The following is an 18088-nucleotide window of genomic DNA, read 5'->3' on the forward strand; positions in this document are numbered from 1 at the left end:
CACTCATATTTTTGGGTGAAGTATTGTCTATTATGTGTTATAAACACATGCCAGATTCGAAGCATTTTTGTCAACCAAGACACTCAAGAAAAGCTAAAAACGGCCCTTTATTACTCTCTTAAAAAGCCCACATTCTATAATATTACATTAAATTCTTCTCAAAATTAAAAGGAAATGAACATCATACTTTAATTCATTTAGTTGCCATCACTAATGCAAATTCTTGCAAAGCAAATCTGAAGCAACATAATGATATCTGAAGTTTGATGTTTCACAGGCCTGGATCAAGTCTGTTTCACTTACACTTAAAAATGCTAAACAAGAAATATTTTCTCCACAATGCTGCAACCAAAGCAACCAAAGATGTCAATCCACTTGTCATGCATCTTGTGGTACTGCCAAGGCATATACTTTTGAGGCAGTTGCAATAACTATGTGGTCCCTGCTGACACAAAGACCCAAAATGGAGTCATGAGGCTCAAGAGCCACAACATACTGTTTGGCAATGTTGCTGACATTCTGACCAGTGCGTCTGTTGCGAAGTGGGGTTCCAGTAGGCACATTCTGTCGATAAAGATAAACATGTCGTGAACAGTCTGCAATCACTGCCAGTGACAAATCTGGGGCACAGCCAGAGAAACTGCGTTGTGTCTTGGATGCCTGAACATAACCAAAAGCATCTAGTGTGCCAACATGTTGCCATGGGCAAGTTCTTCTGCCAGAATCCCCATCAGTTAAGGGTATCACTTCTGGCTGCCACAAAAGTCCATCCACGTCATGACGCAGACACAGTGATGGTGCCTTCTCTGCATCCAGCCGGGCAATAAATAACAGACTGTAGTTGATTGTTGCCTGTCACAAAATTATAAGAAGGTACTTGAAAGACAAATGTTGTACTCTTAGAACATTCTTATCTAAGTTTTAAAAACTTTTGACTAAATAATGTAGAAAGAAAAGTTCATAGACAGAATTTTTTATGAATTCAATAACAAGCTTTTTCTATAGTTCAAAATCTATGCATTTTTTAAAGATTTTAATTTCTGATTAATTTTACACTTCAAACAGAAAATAAATAAAGTGCATCTATCTACCAAGCTTTAGTCAATGTGGTGTAAACTAAGTTTAGCTGGAACTGGCCCACACTCGAGCTAGGTGTGGGGTGGGTGAGTCCAAAGCTCATTACTGTTATTATACTTTGTCCAAGTGCCTTCCCTTCCCTCTCCTCCCCCACCTCTCAATAGATCACAACCTCTGAGATTAAACTGCTGCATTCAACAAACCTTAAAGGCCAAACTAAAGAATATTTTCAGATGTCTGGGTTTAGTTCAGCTCAGCTGATTGATTCCCCGATTCAGAAATAACCGTTTAAAGATGAACATGGATGCATCATCACCTGTCTCCCTATCAGTCTCTAAAACATCTTGATGGATTTCAATGGGATGGATCTATAAGTGGTCTACAATCCAAAAAAACCTCAAGACACCCTTCTTGTTCAAGTTTGTGATATGATAGCTGATCTGATCCAATAGACCTAAGGGTGGTTCATGAACATCCTTCAGAATACATCTTCTGAACCTGCCTTGAGACAATCTACACTCTAAGGACTGCCATGTGCTACATCTTTCCTTACTGTACCTGGTGTGAAATCCTGTGAGTTTCCCCATCAATACGCATGAGATAGATGCACTCTTCATCATCCACTGCATCGCAAGCTTCAAGTTGTTGAGTATTGAAAGGCTTGTTCTTTAAGTCTGGGTCAGGATTCTTAAAAAAAACAAAACAATATATATAGGATTAAAAGAAATAATTCTTGAAGAATACAGTCAGATGTGGATCTTCTACTGTTTTCCAAATGATTAGAATCATTAGTGGGGTATTCCCCACCCAAAAGTCACTTGATATATTTCTAAAGATAAGCTTATGTTTTTTTTAAAATAAATATTCTAAAGAAATTAATGGCAGCTCTAGACTCTGATTTTCCTCCTGCTTAGCTTCTTCCTAAGCCATTAGCTATACGTGAGAGAAAGACTCTACCAATCTTAACATTACAAGACTGTCACAAAATCCTTCTAAACAGTAATTCAGAAAATACACAAGTTTTCACAGCATCTTCCCAGAGTGATGCAACTTGCTAAGTGATTGCTTAGAAGCATATTTTTTTTACTTAAACAATTGCCACATTTCCAAAGGCTATGTGTAGAGGACCGGTACGCCAGCATTGTTGTTAGTTTTGGCGGGATCTGCTAAGGCATGGTGAGAGATGGCAAATAGCGGTGATTGGCTATGGGAGATGCCAAATAGCGGTGATTGGCTAGGGTAAAACAGCGTATGGTTCCGACCGTATCAGAGCATCGCAAAAGTTTACCCCTTCCCAGAGGTATATAAGGGCAGAGCTGAGACGAAAGATCAGATCAGAGTCGGCGGAGACAGCGCGCACAGCTACACGACAAAGAAGAGACAGCTCCGACCTCTAGCGATTGACGGGCGATTGACGCAGCCGTGACCATCGTACAAGAAATAAAGGGTCGCACACCTGCTGACTGTTCCTGCCTTTTTGGTTCGAGTGTTGAACTGTTGTTGTCACCATACAACCCCACCTTACCACTCGGTTACATCATTTGGCGCTGCGAGCAGGATCAGAGTCAGCAGGTGTGCGACCCTTTATTTCTTGTACGATGGTCACGGCTGCGTCAATCGCCCGAGGCGCTAGAGGTCGGAGCTGTCTCTTCTTTGTCGTGTAGCTGTGCGCGCTGTCTCCGCCGACTCTGATCTGATCTCTCGTCTCAGCTCTGCCCTTATATACCTCTGGGAAGGGGTAAACTTTTGCGATGCTCTGATACGGTCGGAACCATACGCCGTTTTACCCTAGCCAATCACCGCTATTTGGCATCTCCCATAGCCAATCACCGCTATTTGCCATCTCTCACCATGCCTTAGCAGATCCCGCCAAAACTAACAACAATGCTGGCGTACCGGTCCTCTACATCTGCATGACCTTTAACCAAAAAAATTTTGAAAGTATAACAAATGGGCTTTCAGAATTTGTTAAAACGGTAAAAGGTAAAGGTTGTCCCCAAAACTTTTGGTCTTTGGGGTGTGAGATGTTCTTTTCTTAGGACAACTTTATGTGAGAACAGTGCCCACCTTCTCTCCCTCGTTGCCTTACCTTCCCCCAATGCCTGTGGAGTCAAGCAGTCAGATCAAATGGGGAGAGTTTTCTGTGCCACACAGGTTTAAACAGGGGTACCTGTAGGTTTGGATGCCTGTGCTCTAACCACCTGGCTATTCACCCTCCAATGTTAAAATGATAAGCTGCTAAATCCTGTTAATCATTGAAAACTGATCAGAAAGTGATCTACCTGTTGCATGTCATCAGCCTACAAATATAACAGGACTGCAAGAACAAGAAAATCTTACTTAACCCTCTTAGCATGATGGGCTCTGCTGGGAAGCACAAGGAAGGAGATTTTCATTACTTTTATTGCAAAGTTCAAGTTTCTTCCTTTCCAAAAATGTATGTTTCTTGGTCTAATGTTTACATCAAAACAGAAATAATAAACTTTGCCCACTGTCGTCTTCACAGTCTTCAGTTATAAGCCAGTCACTGTTATGTTATATTTTTATGTGGTGCTATGAGGGTTAAGACACACTCAAATTTTCTTCGTACCCATTGGTCTGATGTAAGGTGCTGCAATCGTTCATGAATGGCTGCAACAGTGGCTTCATCAAATGTCATTTCACCACGATTGTCACCAACAACAACGGTCTCCCACATGCCTTTTTCTTCCTTTGTCAGGATCAGCTCCAGTCTAAAGTGATCACAAGAAAAATCCTCTTTCAATATGTCTGCAACATTTTAACCTAGGGACTGGGAGGAGAGTAGGTAATACTGAGAAATTTTCTTTTTTTTTCTTAATGCTATTCTTTTTAATTCACAGTTACCTTCTAATCTGCAGTACACATGAAGGACATTATTAACTGTCTTTTGTGATAAATAAAGTTGTATCTTATCAGATTATCTTCAAATTTCTGAAATTTTAAAATTGCTTTATGCTTGTCATGTCACATTTCCATGACTAAAAATGTTAGACGACATAAAACAATAATGATAGCAGGTATTCAATTTTACAGTGTAATAACTTTACTGCGTTGGCACCACAATAAAGGAACAGAGCCAGGCTACCTTGCGCAGGAACTTTGCCCCTGTAATTATGAACCAAGGCAGCCTAGGCTGGCATTCTACAAGTTCCTTGTAGTTTTCTGCTCTATCATTCTCGAGAAAGTTTGAAGACACTAGGCAAAACGCATTCCATGCTTGTTTTGCATCATCACCCTGCAGCAAGATGTTGAACTGGTCATCTTTAAAGAGCTCTCAAATCTGAGGACCCACAAGAACTCCCTCTTGAATCTTTGCCTCTTTGAGTCAAGGGAATTTTTCACGCAGGTACCAGAAAGCTGACAAAGTCCAGCCTATGGCTTTCATGACACTCCTAAGGAGCATGCTCTTAGTGCTTAAGAACAAGATAGAGGCAACATACGAGGGACAGAAGAACAAGCAAACAACACATGAAAGATGGAAGGATAAACAACAGTACTGATGATCAATAAAAGACAAAGAGAAAAAAATCTACAGAGGATCCAAGAAACAAGGACTGAGAGTATCATGAATTTGCAAAAGGAAGATGAGCAGGGAAGTAGCAATACGTAGAAAAAGGGGGAAGAGTGCGAAAAAGGACTAGCATTGTGTGGACTGTTGTTAGGAGTAAGCAGGAATAAGTGTAGCAGTACATAGATGCACAAACTACACAGGAAAAGTTGACCACTTACCTTTGGCCTTCAAGGGTCCAGGTACTTGCTGAGACATCAACAGTCTTTGAAAGTGAGCCACTTAGCAAAGCCAGACTATTTTTGACACCTATATCAATATAATCTCTTGCCACAGAGACATAAATGTCTGCCTTTGACACACCAGCAGGCAGTGTTAGCTGCACAGATACATCCTCTGGTCCCTGGCTCCATGTATACATTGGATGAGCAGATCCTGATAAACAGACAAAAATGACACTAAATTTCTACCAGACTGCAAGCCTGAAAAACTAATATAACATATTTTGGTTTACAATTTAGAGAGACCATCCTAGCTATGTGATATTTAGTGAAAACAAGTTTCAATATCACTTCAGAATATATTACTATGCTGAAACATTTTGCAACTGTTTCTGCTGGTAGTGCCTTGTAACAGTAAGGTTAAAGTAGGACACATCTCGTTTCTTGTTAACACTTTGAGTCTGGGCCTCAAACTTTGATTCTGATTCCTAGTTACAAATTTAAAATATTTTCATAAAAAAATAAACTATACATAATAGAAAGATAAATCAAAAATTATAATTCAAGTTCTAAGTTAAGAAAAAGAAACCATTCCTACTTAATTCAATCAAAAAAGAAAATTTTGATAAAAGCTTATGCACTTGATGATCGCATGTCTTATAAGGATTAAGAACAACTTTAGTGTCAGAAATAGGCACATAAATGATAACAAAAAAATTGCTGTTTTCTGTATCTACTCATGTTGCCATTGTTTATGAAAAGAAAGGTACATTTGAAAAAATTCAAGTCTTCAAACTACTGTCTTCCTGTTCCTAGGTTAAAGTCTGTAACTTTTTTCAAATATGATTCACCTATCTAAATGATTGGATTTCATCCCTTTTTGTTTACATAGATTTGCAGCAATTGAATATGACAGACACATATGAACAGCCTGGACTTCATAGCTGCTGAAGGTGCTGGACATATCTTTCCAGCCCAAACATAAAGATAAAATGCTCACCTTTCCCTTGGCTCACTTCCCATTCCATGCTTTCTGCTCCAGATATCACATCCTTCAATGAATCTGCTGTCAAGTCAAATAGACGGTTACTGGCAACAGTCACTGCACCTCCTCCTCTCTCGATGCTGGCATAGCTGAAAGGTTGTGATCCTTCTAATCGTCTTGTTCTTGTTACAACCCATCTCTCTTCTACTCCTTAGGAAAAAAACACAGACTGCTAAATTCAAAATCCATCTTGAAACTTGCTGAATTTATCAACTTACCTGATACTTAGTCACAGCTTATAGAAAACCCTGAGAAAATAAATCTGGATCAAAGAGATTAAATGTAAGTCACAGCAGGAAACGTAATGAAGCATATGCTAAAGTGCCTTTCAGTTTTTAAATCTCAATGAACTTCAACCACTATCATAAAAATGCTAATTCAATAAACATATACTCCACTGATGAAAGAATGTTTATCTGACTGCTTCTCTAGAAAATAAACTTCATGTTCTCTTTCTCATCTATGGTCTAAGGGAGAGAACTAAGTCTCATCTAAGAAATAAAGATTTCAGCATGAACCCTTTTATTATCAATTGTAACTTTTTACAGCTTGATATTCCTTTCTGATATCAAATGAGATGGCTTAAATTTTAAAATACAAATCTGCTTACCTTTTGTAAGCGTTATCCAGGTCAGAATGGTTCGATTTACAGGATATTTGTTCTCACCCTGCCTGACCTCTACGCTTGCCAGAAGACATTCTACAACATCCACAGCATTGCCACTTTCTCCACTAGTGGTAGAAGTATACTGAATGGAATCAACTACAGTAAAATATACATTTTCTCCCAAAACCTTGTCTTTATAGAGTACCTGCAAAACACACAAACAGATCAATATATAACAAATTAAATTCTCACCCCAGACACGCATATTTATGAATCATAGTCTTGATTTTACTTATATACACATCTCATCAATTTTTACAACTTACATTCCACTGTGTTCTTTTGTGCCCACGCATCCCGGTATCAAGAAGGAAAAGTCTGCCTGCCCCATCTGCCAGAACCGCAAATGTTTGGTTGGAAAAGCAAAGAGAAATATTGAGCCGCCCTGTGCATTCTCTGTATGATGATGCCTCAGGAATTTCAAATACACGAAATCCACCATGTATTTTTCCCGTCTGTAACATGCACATTATAGACTGTTATAATTTCTTCAAATTTGAGTTTTGTTTCTGGTAGAAAAAGTTGTCACACTTGAAGGATATGGTAGAATAGTTTTGCTGATGGCTGATGCTGTCATCAAAATTACAATTTTTCTCAGAAAAATGTAAAGAATCACACACAAATTTTTAAAAACTGATTGGTGGAAAGGTACTAGAATGGGACTATTCTTTGTGTAGCTGCTAGCTAGTAAAGTTAATCATTGGGCCAATGTTTGGCTTAAGTTATCTATAAATATAATTCCCCTTAGTTTCGTGATCTCAAATCAAGTCTAAAAGTGGCTGGAAAACAAAATTTCATTGTCTTACATTTGTACATTTTGATCACTTGCATACATACTGACTCATTATATTCAGTGGCAATTTGTCCATTTATTATGCGTATAACTTAGTGGGGTGGTGGATAGCTTGAGTGGTTAAAACACTGGCTTCTGAACTGAGATGCTTGCCAATTTGGTATGCAGTGCAGCACACTTTCCCCAGTCAACCCAGATGTTAAGTACCTGGTTTGGGGAAGTTAAGACACCGACTTGAAAAGATTAGAGGACAACCTTTTGCCAGTTAGCACAAAAATATACCTCATGAATAAATATATTCTGCACAGCCCAATCAGTGTCAATGAAGTAGACTGATCTGTCTACCCATGGGTCTTGTACTAGGTGATTATATGCACCAAATAGCTTGGTGTGATGCAGTGTCAGCTGATCCTGTGTCAGAATGCTGACATCAAGTGCTGGAAGAATAAAAATAAATTTTATAAATAAAGCAGACTGGCAATCTGTGTTTATGGTGGCCTTGAAGTCAATCATAAAATTTGAAGGGAATATTCTAAGATATTACTAATGAATCCAAATTTTAAAATATTATGAAGAAGAAATTGTGACATACTTGAAACAAGCAGAACAAAAGCAACAACATTGTTATTTGTGATGGTACAGGTAAGTGAGAGAAGAAAGGAAGAGATGGGAATTGAGAGAAAAAGAGATTCCCATGGCAGCTTCACTCTAAACACTGTGCGCCAATTGCCAAGCATATATCAAGGGATAGCAATAGAGAAAATGTTTCCCTGTACCAATGTCACTTTTAAATAAGTTGTACTGAAATGAGGTGATAAGTTACCAATAATCTTGCCCCACTTAGCAAATAGCATTGGCTTTTTTTTAAATGCAAACCATTGTTCACGAACATTTAATTTAAAATAAACTAACAGCAGTAAAATCAACACTAATTACTGCAGTTAGCAGCTCCTTATCCCCCCCCCCCACCACCACCACCAATTCACAAAGATATGAACTAAGACAACCAAGATGCCTGGGTGGCCATACTTTGCAAAATCTGCAAGTCACTTCTGACAATAAGTTCTTATTAGCATGGCTTACTATGTTACCAAACGGAGAGAGAAATATTTGATATAACCACAGTGAGCCACTTTCAAGACTTTGAAAGAAGCAGGCAAGTCCGAAACTACAGAAAACTTTATCTTGTTGAAGACGCATGTCTTCGTATATCTTCATCTGTACTTATGTCATTATACAGACGTTAACTGAAAACTGTCTTTTGAATGCGTTTAGGGAATCCTTTATAATCATAATATATAAACAATTACAGCCATCGAACGACACATCTAACCACAACGAAAAACTACGCAGTCTTACAACACTTGAAATATGGATCTGTTTATGACGCAAAATTTTGACTACGTTTTATTTAAAGATACTAACATTTCTCGAGTTCTTGACTGTAGATAGGAAGCGGATCGAGCGACAATTTATAACTTTCAAAATGCGGGTTTATCAGTTCTTTCCGAGGTTTTAAGTCGACGTAGTTTGCCATCTTGTGTCCAAGCTACCACGCCCTCTCTTCCTTTAGTTACTTTTGCAAATTGGGAGATTTGAGAATCTGCCCAGACAAAGAACGCTGGTTATGATCCTTGGATAAACTAAAAGAACTTTGAACCAGGGACCATAGTTTACGCTTTAAACTACATCTCATCTCTAATGTCGAAGCAAGTGACAAAAATGACACAACGTACATTTGAAAAGGGTAAACACAAAGACACTGTTTTATTCACTATGCGAGGAGAGTATTTTTACAGTTTATATCTGGCTGTTATGAAGATGTCAATCACACGAAGGATGCGGAGGATTCAGTATTCTGTATATTTGCTCAAAGATGCTAGAATGTGCAGACGAGAAATATTCGTCAAAAAAAATTAAATAAAAAAAGTAAAGAAATATTAAGTTACGTCAAGAATTGTTATGAGATTCATAATTACGTACCAGCGCAATAGTGGAAAAGCGGTGTCAAATTATTTGTACTATACGTATATGCGACATAACTAGGACAAGTTATGTACAAATGTTTAAAACACAGGTTTCCCTTTTCCACCACTCACTCCTGGTGTTCTGCGACTATACAGCATGCGTTTTTGTCCTTACGCTCAACGTACACGTCTCGTTCTAGCCCACAAAAATATTCCGTAAGTTGATTTGAAATTTTATTCATAGAACTCTCTAGTTCTTTAACTCTTCATTTCACAAATTGTAGGCTTTTGATGTTACTGACACAAAGTTATAACTTTGTATTACAAGTTTAACTTGTATGACGTATTGAAGGGGGGATAAGTTCAAGTTTTCATCCTTTGAGAGCGAAGACCCTGAGTGAGGTAAAGATTGAATCCAGCAGAGGCCATAGGAACAGTGAACGTACATATGGCTTATCATGTCTAAAGCATGTCATGTGGAAGACAGAACCAGCCCTGCGTACCGCAACGCGGGCGCACGCGTGCGCCTATGACGGGCGGGCCGTACCGTAGCGAAACTTGAGTGAGCGCCCGCGGGCGCACGCGTACTTCCTCTAGAGGTAGTACGCCACGGGCGCAAAGATGGCCGCCATGGTTGTAGAGTTTAGGCGTGTCGATGATATTCACGGTGGATCTTCTAATAAATAAGTATTTTGCAATAGATAGATATATACGACGACATAGAAGTGTATTATAAGTTCAGATTTCATCGTCATGTCTTTCTAGAGATGGTAGATTAATTTGCCTTCGACCTTGAAAATTCGAATCGGGACAACAACAGAAAGTCTACTCGTCATTTGTTTTTACGTGATATGCTTGACTACCGCATTGTTCTTTCCACATAATCTTTAATTCTCATGGACTTTTTCCTCTTTTAGTTCCCAAATGAATGCCACTAGAAGTATATTGTTTGGCGCTGCAATAGCTTGATTTATTTAACTGGCCTTCTCCAGAGAAGTACGTGCGATTATTAAAAAAAGAAATACTGACGCGAAGTATATATAGAATGTATTTTTGTTGTTGTAAAGCGACATGCATGAGCTAGTCCATAGGGCCAGGATATGGAGTTATATACTTTAACTATATAACTTTATTGTACACATGGCAAAGCTTGGTTGTGTACGGTAATTTTTCGAACGTTCCCAGTCACTAAAGATATATATAGACTTCACAATATAGCAGAAAATAAAGCCATGAGGAAAGACAGAGGTTGATTTTGTTTGTGAACTCCCAAAATGATCTTAAAACTGAACGCTAGAAGGCAAATATACAGGATTACCAGGTAACAAGGAGTATTTTGAGACTGCCTTTAAAGACGGTCTTAAAGGCCCTCCAAAACCGTTCAAATGTCGTCGAACATTTGACCAAGTTTGGCGAAGTTGTGTGTGGAGGTCACAGGAAAGCTCAATGAGAGCAAAATGTAGGCTTCTGTGTTAAATCGAGAGCAGATGGCAGATACAGAAAAGTGAGGAAAAGCTAATAGTGCACAGAGAAATCTATAGAGGCGTGGTATGTTTTTTCTTTTGTAAAAAAAAAACAAAAAAAACAGCAGCATTTACCCTTTCCAGCTGACTTGACACGATCGTACTTTCTTGGTCCGCCCAAAGGTGACATTTCTCACCCACTTAGGGGAAAAATAGGTCGACTCTTTGTAGAACAGGTGTTTTCATTCTTTTTTGAGGGGAGGGGTCATTAATATCGTTATACGGGTTACCTGCATCCCTTTCAAAGCCGTCTGTGTGCAACGTGTTTGTGTTAACAGCCGTTTTTTCTGTTGCGTTGACCAAATAGGGCGACCAGTTTTATTCTGTAGGTACTACGGAAGAAAGTTTTTTTTTTTTAAAGGGATGGTGGATGCGAAGTTGGGGAGGGGAAGGGGGAGGGATAAAATAGCCGGCTGATGATTGCGATACAGAAGGGTGAACCCGAGAGAAAATAAATGCGAGAGTAACTCGATCGGTAGTGCGTTGGTCAAACGCATGTTTGTCTCTCCTATAATGAGGATCATGAGGCCTCATCTCGAGATAAACATTATTTTACAGCGGTCACCGCCATGTGGTTTCTTCGGATGCTCTAATTTTCCTTTTCACCGTTCTTATAAAAATATCATTAATACTATCAACATACCGCCCCCCCACCCCCCACCTTGCGTGGTTAAAAATGAACTATCACATGTGCAACACTGGCTCTGAAAGTCCCTTTTTTCAGTTCATTCATGATTTGGCTTCCATTTTTACAAGCATACATCTCTGTGCTGCATGATTTATGTCAGTGGTGCCCAAGATTTTTTTGTCTGAAGGCCGCCCTGGACATGATATAAAATCTTGTGGGCAAGAAAGTGGCGGTTTTGCCAGAATCATGAGGTTAAAAATAAAATTATGTTGTGTCTGGTTAAAATGAGAGGGCCAGATGTGCCCATGGGCAGTAGGTTGGACACCCCTGAGTTACATGATCTCGAAAACTAAAAAACATTAAAATGTCTGTATCCTGGGGAAACATTCTTAATTCTGTAAAAAAAAAAAAAAAAAAAAAAATCATTGTTTCTAATTTCCTTAAGTTCTCCTCTACCCCTCTCTCCTCCTCTGCGTGAACAGTATGATTTTTTAAAAGAATTTTAACAAAGATTGGTAGATTGTTACAACCAAGAATGGAGTGAGAGGCCAACTAGTGATGATCCCTTTTATCCTTATTGTTGTTTTAAAAGCAGTCTCTCCGTCTTCCTATATGCAGAATCTAAATCATATAGGGATGAGAAATGCCACAGTAAGATTTAGACTAGGTGTTACTAACTTAGCGTGTCATAAATTACGATGTGTAACAGACTCAAGTCTTAGTCAAAATTGTCCCTTCTGTAAGAATATTGAAGAAACCGAATTACATTTTTAATTTTGTTGTCCACAATATACTATTCATCCCCTCCAAATTTTGGTGCTACCCATCTCTTTCCCATTTTTCAATACTCATGTCAGATAACCAACGTAGTATTACAAGTTGTCTAGCAAGTTATACATATATAGTGCAATGAATTTGAGAAACTCCATCAGCTAATTATAAAATTTTGTTTTATAACAATATGTTTAGCTAGTTCTAATTCATTGCATATATTCTTAAACAGAATTTCATAAAACATGAAAAAACTCATTCATAATATCATTCACCTTTAATTATAAAGGCTCCAAGTTATAAACTACCAAGAAGGAAGTATGAGCATTTCTTTTCATTTTTGTTGAACATTTTGATTCTGAAAGCCTAGTGCGTCCTCGGTATGCCTATGTCATAACATCGAGTTTCTTAAAAAGAAAACATTGCAAACATTCCATGTGTGACCACCCATGCTAAGGAGACTGGAGTTGTGTGGGAGGAATTAAGAAAGCAAGCAAATAAATATGAGCACCTGTAAGCCAGATGCCAATAAAGTAATCAGCATACTAGGTCAAGCAACCTTTGCCATCAACGAGCTTCACCCTTATTTGATGCTGAATGCAGTACTGACAAGAGGGAATATGACCAGAAATCTCCAGTGAAGCTAATATTCTTTGTACAGTAAAATCTCTTGAAATTCTTTGCTTGGTGATGAGTGTGCAACAGACAAGAGACTTGCAACAGCATTGTTTGAAGTGATGACAACTGAAACCAACAAGAAAACTTTTAAAAAAAAAGCCTTAAGAAACAAAAGCTCCTTAAATCAGCTTTATCAAGTAAACACCATCACACACTCAAAGAATAAATGTATATATGCATGCTTTTTCATGTATACAGACACAATCTCATGCCAACAAATGCACACATGCTCCTCACTAACCTTCCAAACACATAAGGACTGAAAAACAGATATGGTAAGATAAATCAGTAACAAAAAAGAAAACAATTATTAAATACCAAGTGTAGCTGGAAGACAATGATGAATATGCTGACATGACAACCATTAGTATTATGAGCACCATACTATTGCAGTTGTCTCTCATTACTCACAATAATCATTCACTGCAAGACATTCAAGTTTTCTCTCACATTTAACTTCACAAGGTGGTCAACACCCCCCACCTGTTCACATTTTGTCCAATTACTTATGAAATCACTTACATCTTCAGCAGTTACAGTCCCAGGCTTTGTCACATAACAAAGTCACTCTTTCATTGCCTTTACTATCAGTGCTCAAAAACATCATTGTCAGAGAAAAAATCATCCCATTTCCCAATACATATATCACTGAATGAAAATGCTAATGTGATCATCACTGACAAGACTTTCTGTACGCTAGAATCCTCAAGGGAAATAACCCAAAAGACATTCCAAACCAAAGCAATGAAATTGATTTTATTTACTAACCACACCTACTATTGATAGAAGCCCCACCCCATTCCTCTTTACTCGAGTAATTTGGTTCATTTTAAACTAATATACATGTTTTAGATTTTTTAGTTTTTATAAACACAGAAATCATTTACAAATACAACTGCCTTCCTGTCTGAGGTAGGCGGGTGAAAATAGACTCCAAGATGTACTCCGCAAAACTGCTTGAACACATAGTTGTAGTTTTCCCTGGTTTTTTTTTTTTACAGTATTATTAGCTGCATTCAAAGTTAAAATCAATATTCCTAGAGGGCACATGTTTACATGACCCAAAAGGCCAGCATCATGTTCCTGCTGCACTGGTGTCTTGAGCTGGTGTCTCCTCGGCATCTGTTACCTTCTCTAAGCAGCTCAGTATCTGTCCCAGAACTTTCAGTTTCTCAACTCCGGACAACAGCTCTCTGTAAAGCAACAGTATAGACCTTGACAGGCAATATAAACATGACGCTGACCAATGAGAAATGATACAGATAGTAAATGCATTCATGCATTTAGGCATCCAGATGAGACAAAATATAAGATTCGTATGCCTTATTCCAGTAAAGAAGGTAAGTATAAGGCAAGAACAAAGCTAAACTGTTAGTAGATCTATTTTATTGCCACTTATCAAACTTATTACATAAATAATAACTGCCATATAAACACTAACATATGCAAACACAAGAAGCTGTTCACACACAATAGAAAATAGAGAAAAATAATAAATAAAATTATAAACAAATTACACAAACCATGGATGCTGTTGATGTCTAAAGTGTAGTAAGTTTTCCTGTTAAATGGAATATTGTGTTATATAAATGAAACTTTTGATCATTATTATCAAAACACAACAAAACAAAGACTAGCAAACATACTTGAGATTGCTTTCAGCAGTAAAAGCAGATGCCTTAAGCTGTTCTGAGGCATACTTTGTACGCTCCCGAATGTCTGATAATCCATGATCTCCTGATCTGAGGGCCTCATTCTCCGCTGCTAAAGCCTTTACCTGAGACTGAAGGGTTTTGATGTCTTGCTTCAGTTTAGCAACTTGAGTCTCAGCTTGAACAGCTCTCCTCTGAAAAAAAGTAACATCAAATAGTGAAGAAAGTTTGTGTATTTTTCTTTGTAGATGTGCGTGTGTGCATGCATGCACATGTGTGTTTGCATCATCCGTGCTGCCTGCTTCTGTCAATGGATGTGTGCGATGGACATTGCATCATCACATTTCTTGACCAGTGAAATTGTGCATTCTCAAAAATGTGTACACCACCAATGATGCTTGGATAATATGGATGCCAGCTGTATTTATATATATAGATAATACTGTTTAGTTTTATGTTTATTGTGTAAAACTGTTTTGACTGATGAAATATCATACTCACTGTCGTTGCTACCAGATTTTCCTCCACCTGTTGCACTGCTCTTTCCATCACAGCTGTCTCTTCGGCTTCCTTCTTCTGAAGTCTCTGTAGCTCCTTTTCCAACACAGCCACCCTGCAAATGTTGCCAACAAAATACTAGCTAACTTCCTGAAATGAAAATATTTTTTTATTTCTGCATAAAGCATAGGTCAAGTGCATATGTACATATACTGCTGAAGTGTGTGAACATTTATCTGTTTTCAGTGGTTGAAAGAACAGATTCATGATATTATTTGATAGGCGACCTTGCATCCTCATCTGCAGCCTTCTGTCTCATCTGAGCTACCATTGCTCGAAGTCGACTGTTCTCCTCCCTCAGCTGAAATAAAAATACAAATTTAGACAGTTTTAAGCTGTAAGGATTTTTAAAAATAATTTTTAACCATAAGTTTAAGAGGTTGCTGTATTATTTTCATGAATATCCTCGAAAGATCACTATGTGAAAGGTAAAGGATCAAGATGGCACAAAAGATACTCTGATATATAGAAAGCTAGTTTTAAAAATCTGTGAACTATCCCAAGAACAATTTTGAAGAGTTTATAATTATAACTTGTTTTCCTCACCTGTCTAACAGTGGAATCATCAGTTAATGAAATATCTCTACCACTTTTCACACAGCTAAACTCCTCAGCCTTCGGTTCAGGAGTAGGAAGAGTAGGCAATCGTGTATTAGATGAACTTGCAGCATAAACAGCATCTTCACTATTTACCCCTTCCACACTTTGAACCTGTACAGTACTTGGCACTGCACTGTCCACCAAAAAGTCTGGCAAACTAATGCCTTCAAAGTGTCGTCCATGTTGAGTACTTCCCTCCTCCTCTTCCTCCTCCCAAGATGTGTTTTTTATTTCTGACATCCAGTCTCCATTTCTGCTCCTGCCCAAGCCTAACAGTGACTCGTTTGGTACTCTGATCTCTCTCTCTTTCCCAATTGGTAATGTGAAGTCTGGCAGTTGATGCCTATGACTGTTTTCTTGCAGGTGTTCACTACCAAAGTGGTTGGAAATAAAATCAGGCAAGTCTGAAGCAAAATCTGGAGGGGCTACTGCAGGCTGTGCCTTACTCTGGTTTTGTGCTCCGGAAGAGATGGAGCTTGAAGAACTAAAGTCATGATTCGGTGACCTGATTGCTGCATCATTTCGGGAAAGGTCAGCTGGTGAGCTCTTTCGAACAGATGTAGTCTCTCCTTGACTGCTGATAAATTTTTTAAAGGAAAATGGATTTTCATTGCTTCCCTTTTTTTTTGAAGTTGAGGAGTGAGATACACCATCTGAAAGCAAAGAAAATGCCAGTCTCTAACTAGATAAATGATTTGTCTTAAAGTGTACCTTGTAGAACACCTTCTGCATCATGATATGTATATCTTTTTAGTCCTATCACCTAAAAATATGTTGTATGCATATTACTGTAAATGTAGTTGTGTTTTCAAGTTACCCATAGTCTTAGATCAAAGACCGTATTACGTTCCGTGTTTAAATTTCATTTCAAAAGTAGAAATATTCTTTAAAAGTATGTGTTCACAGCAACAGAGTTCACTAATTTTCAAAATTATTAAGTACTCAAAACAGACTGGTTTTTTTAAAGTTGTAAAAAAGGGAAATAAAAATACAAGCGTGTAAAACGACAAAACGATTTTATATGTTGACTCTTGCTTATATTGGGATGATAGGAACTGACGCACTCTTCTTCTTTAGGTCTCTTGTTCCACAGCTTGAAAAGGTCGTGGTATTTCTAACAAGGATAATGAGAAAGTGACTAAGTAAGATACGTTTTTGCAGAGTTCGAAATAGCCATTGTTTTTCACTATGCTTTCAGATATTAGCCAGATTACAGAATACTGCTGCATTACCGAAAAAGATTGTAATTGTTTATTTCACCCTTTATTGCTGCTACGACTTACCATCTTCATCAGCAACGACCAAAGAAGGCTTTTCTTTTTTACGAGCTCCTGTTGACCCCGTAACAGCGAATATATCATCAGGCTGTGTATCTTGATCTTCTTGCTTTTTCGCTTTCTTTTTCACATAAGCCTTAAATGAAAAGGGATTTTCGTGTTCCTCCTCCCCTCCGCCTTCCGCCATACTTGTAGACTATTTCCTCAGTTTCAATCTTTTCGACGATTTATTTCTTCAGTGTAATAAACAAGCAAACAAACAAACAAAGTAGTTTCAAGAATGTATTAAAACCAAACAGGTCTCAAAACAATGATACAATATTTAATTATAAGTTATGTATACAACCATATTTCGAAAAAATGTTTGCATACTTAATACTCCCTTCTTCAGAGTGATCTCCACTTGACGATGACGTCTGCTACTGTGTGTGAATGTTCTATTACTAACTGCAGTAAATTTATGATCTTTTATGATGCATTTAACTCAGTCTTTCTTAATATGCGATAAAGATAGCGAACTACTTTTGACATTAGTTATTAATTGTTAGTTTTATTTTAATAAGGTTATTTTAGGTATAAATGCACTTTACAATTTAATTGTTCGATCATACGTACTAATGCCTTGAAACATTTTTATGATCATTTCATGCATGTATTTTTATATTTGAGTATTTTATGAAGAAAAGTAATATTTAAAGCTCTGTTTTTTTGGCGTAGGGACACTATCATCGTATATACGTTTTCATGTCAGCAAATAATCGCGATAAAAGGTTCCCGGACCTGACAACAAGGATTCCGCCGCTCAGATAGCAGCCAGCTACAACAAGGCCTTACATAGATCCACTGACCAGCTGTATTTATAGGTTGTTGTTGTTTTTTTTCCCGGAGCAACCAACAAAGAAAAATTTCTATGTCTCTTGCGACCATAGACAATAAAGATGTCTTGTATCTTGTATAAAACAACAGCCCTTTATCATTAAAAGCTCTACATAGTTTTTTTTTAAATATCAATTTCCAGATTTTTTTCAGCATGTCAAAGGCATTGTTTGCTTTGTTGATTCAATTATCTCTATCAATGGTTGCAAGGATAAGGACTTAAATG

At 37.8% G+C, this 18088-nt stretch overlaps 2 protein-coding genes across 2 annotated transcripts; both read right to left on the reverse strand.

The window, feature by feature from the left end:
* Positions 1 to 88: 88 nt before the first annotated feature.
* LOC112553499 (nudC domain-containing protein 1-like) lies at positions 89 to 8897 on the reverse strand. Its single transcript, XM_025220772.1, has 9 exons — positions 8758 to 8897; positions 7615 to 7769; positions 6806 to 6994; positions 6483 to 6684; positions 5828 to 6022; positions 4828 to 5041; positions 3668 to 3809; positions 1636 to 1764; positions 89 to 852 (listed from the first exon to the last, which is right to left on the reverse strand). Exons 1-9 carry the CDS (start codon positions 8867 to 8869, stop codon positions 379 to 381), a joined length of 1812 nt encoding a protein of 603 aa, XP_025076557.1. The 5' UTR covers positions 8870 to 8897; the 3' UTR covers positions 89 to 378.
* Positions 8898 to 12483: 3586 nt separating this feature from the next.
* On the reverse strand, positions 12484 to 17868 carry LOC112553500. Its single transcript, XM_025220773.1, has 6 exons — positions 16993 to 17868; positions 15656 to 16362; positions 15337 to 15410; positions 15053 to 15164; positions 14546 to 14745; positions 12484 to 14092 (listed from the first exon to the last, which is right to left on the reverse strand). Exons 1-6 carry the CDS (start codon positions 17171 to 17173, stop codon positions 13975 to 13977), a joined length of 1392 nt encoding a protein of 463 aa, XP_025076558.1. The 5' UTR covers positions 17174 to 17868; the 3' UTR covers positions 12484 to 13974.
* Positions 17869 to 18088: the final 220 nt, after the last annotated feature.

This window comes from Pomacea canaliculata, linkage group LG12 (assembly GCF_003073045.1).
Source record: "Pomacea canaliculata isolate SZHN2017 linkage group LG12, ASM307304v1, whole genome shotgun sequence".
NCBI classification, from domain to species: domain Eukaryota; kingdom Metazoa; phylum Mollusca; class Gastropoda; order Architaenioglossa; family Ampullariidae; genus Pomacea; species Pomacea canaliculata.

Coding starts and splice junctions, on each gene's coding strand:
- LOC112553499 (XM_025220772.1), bottom strand. CDS start 8,869: ATGGCAAACTACGTCGACTTAAAACCTCGGAAAGAACTGATAAACCCG. Junction 6,685..6,805: donor ACAAAAGAACACAGTGGAAT/GTAAGTTGTAAA, acceptor TGTGTTTTGCAG/GTACTCTATAAAGACAAGGT. Junction 1,765..3,667: donor ACCTTACATCAGACCAATGG/GTACGAAGAAAA, acceptor GTTTTTTTTAAG/AATCCTGACCCAGACTTAAA.
- LOC112553500 (XM_025220773.1), bottom strand. CDS start 17,173: ATGGCGGAAGGCGGAGGGGAGGAGGAACACGAAAATCCCTTTTCATTT. Junction 15,411..15,655: donor ATGATTCCACTGTTAGACAG/GTGAGGAAAACA, acceptor TTTTTATTTCAG/CTGAGGGAGGAGAACAGTCG. Junction 14,746..15,052: donor AAAATCTGGTAGCAACGACA/GTGAGTATGATA, acceptor ACTTTTTTTCAG/AGGAGAGCTGTTCAAGCTGA.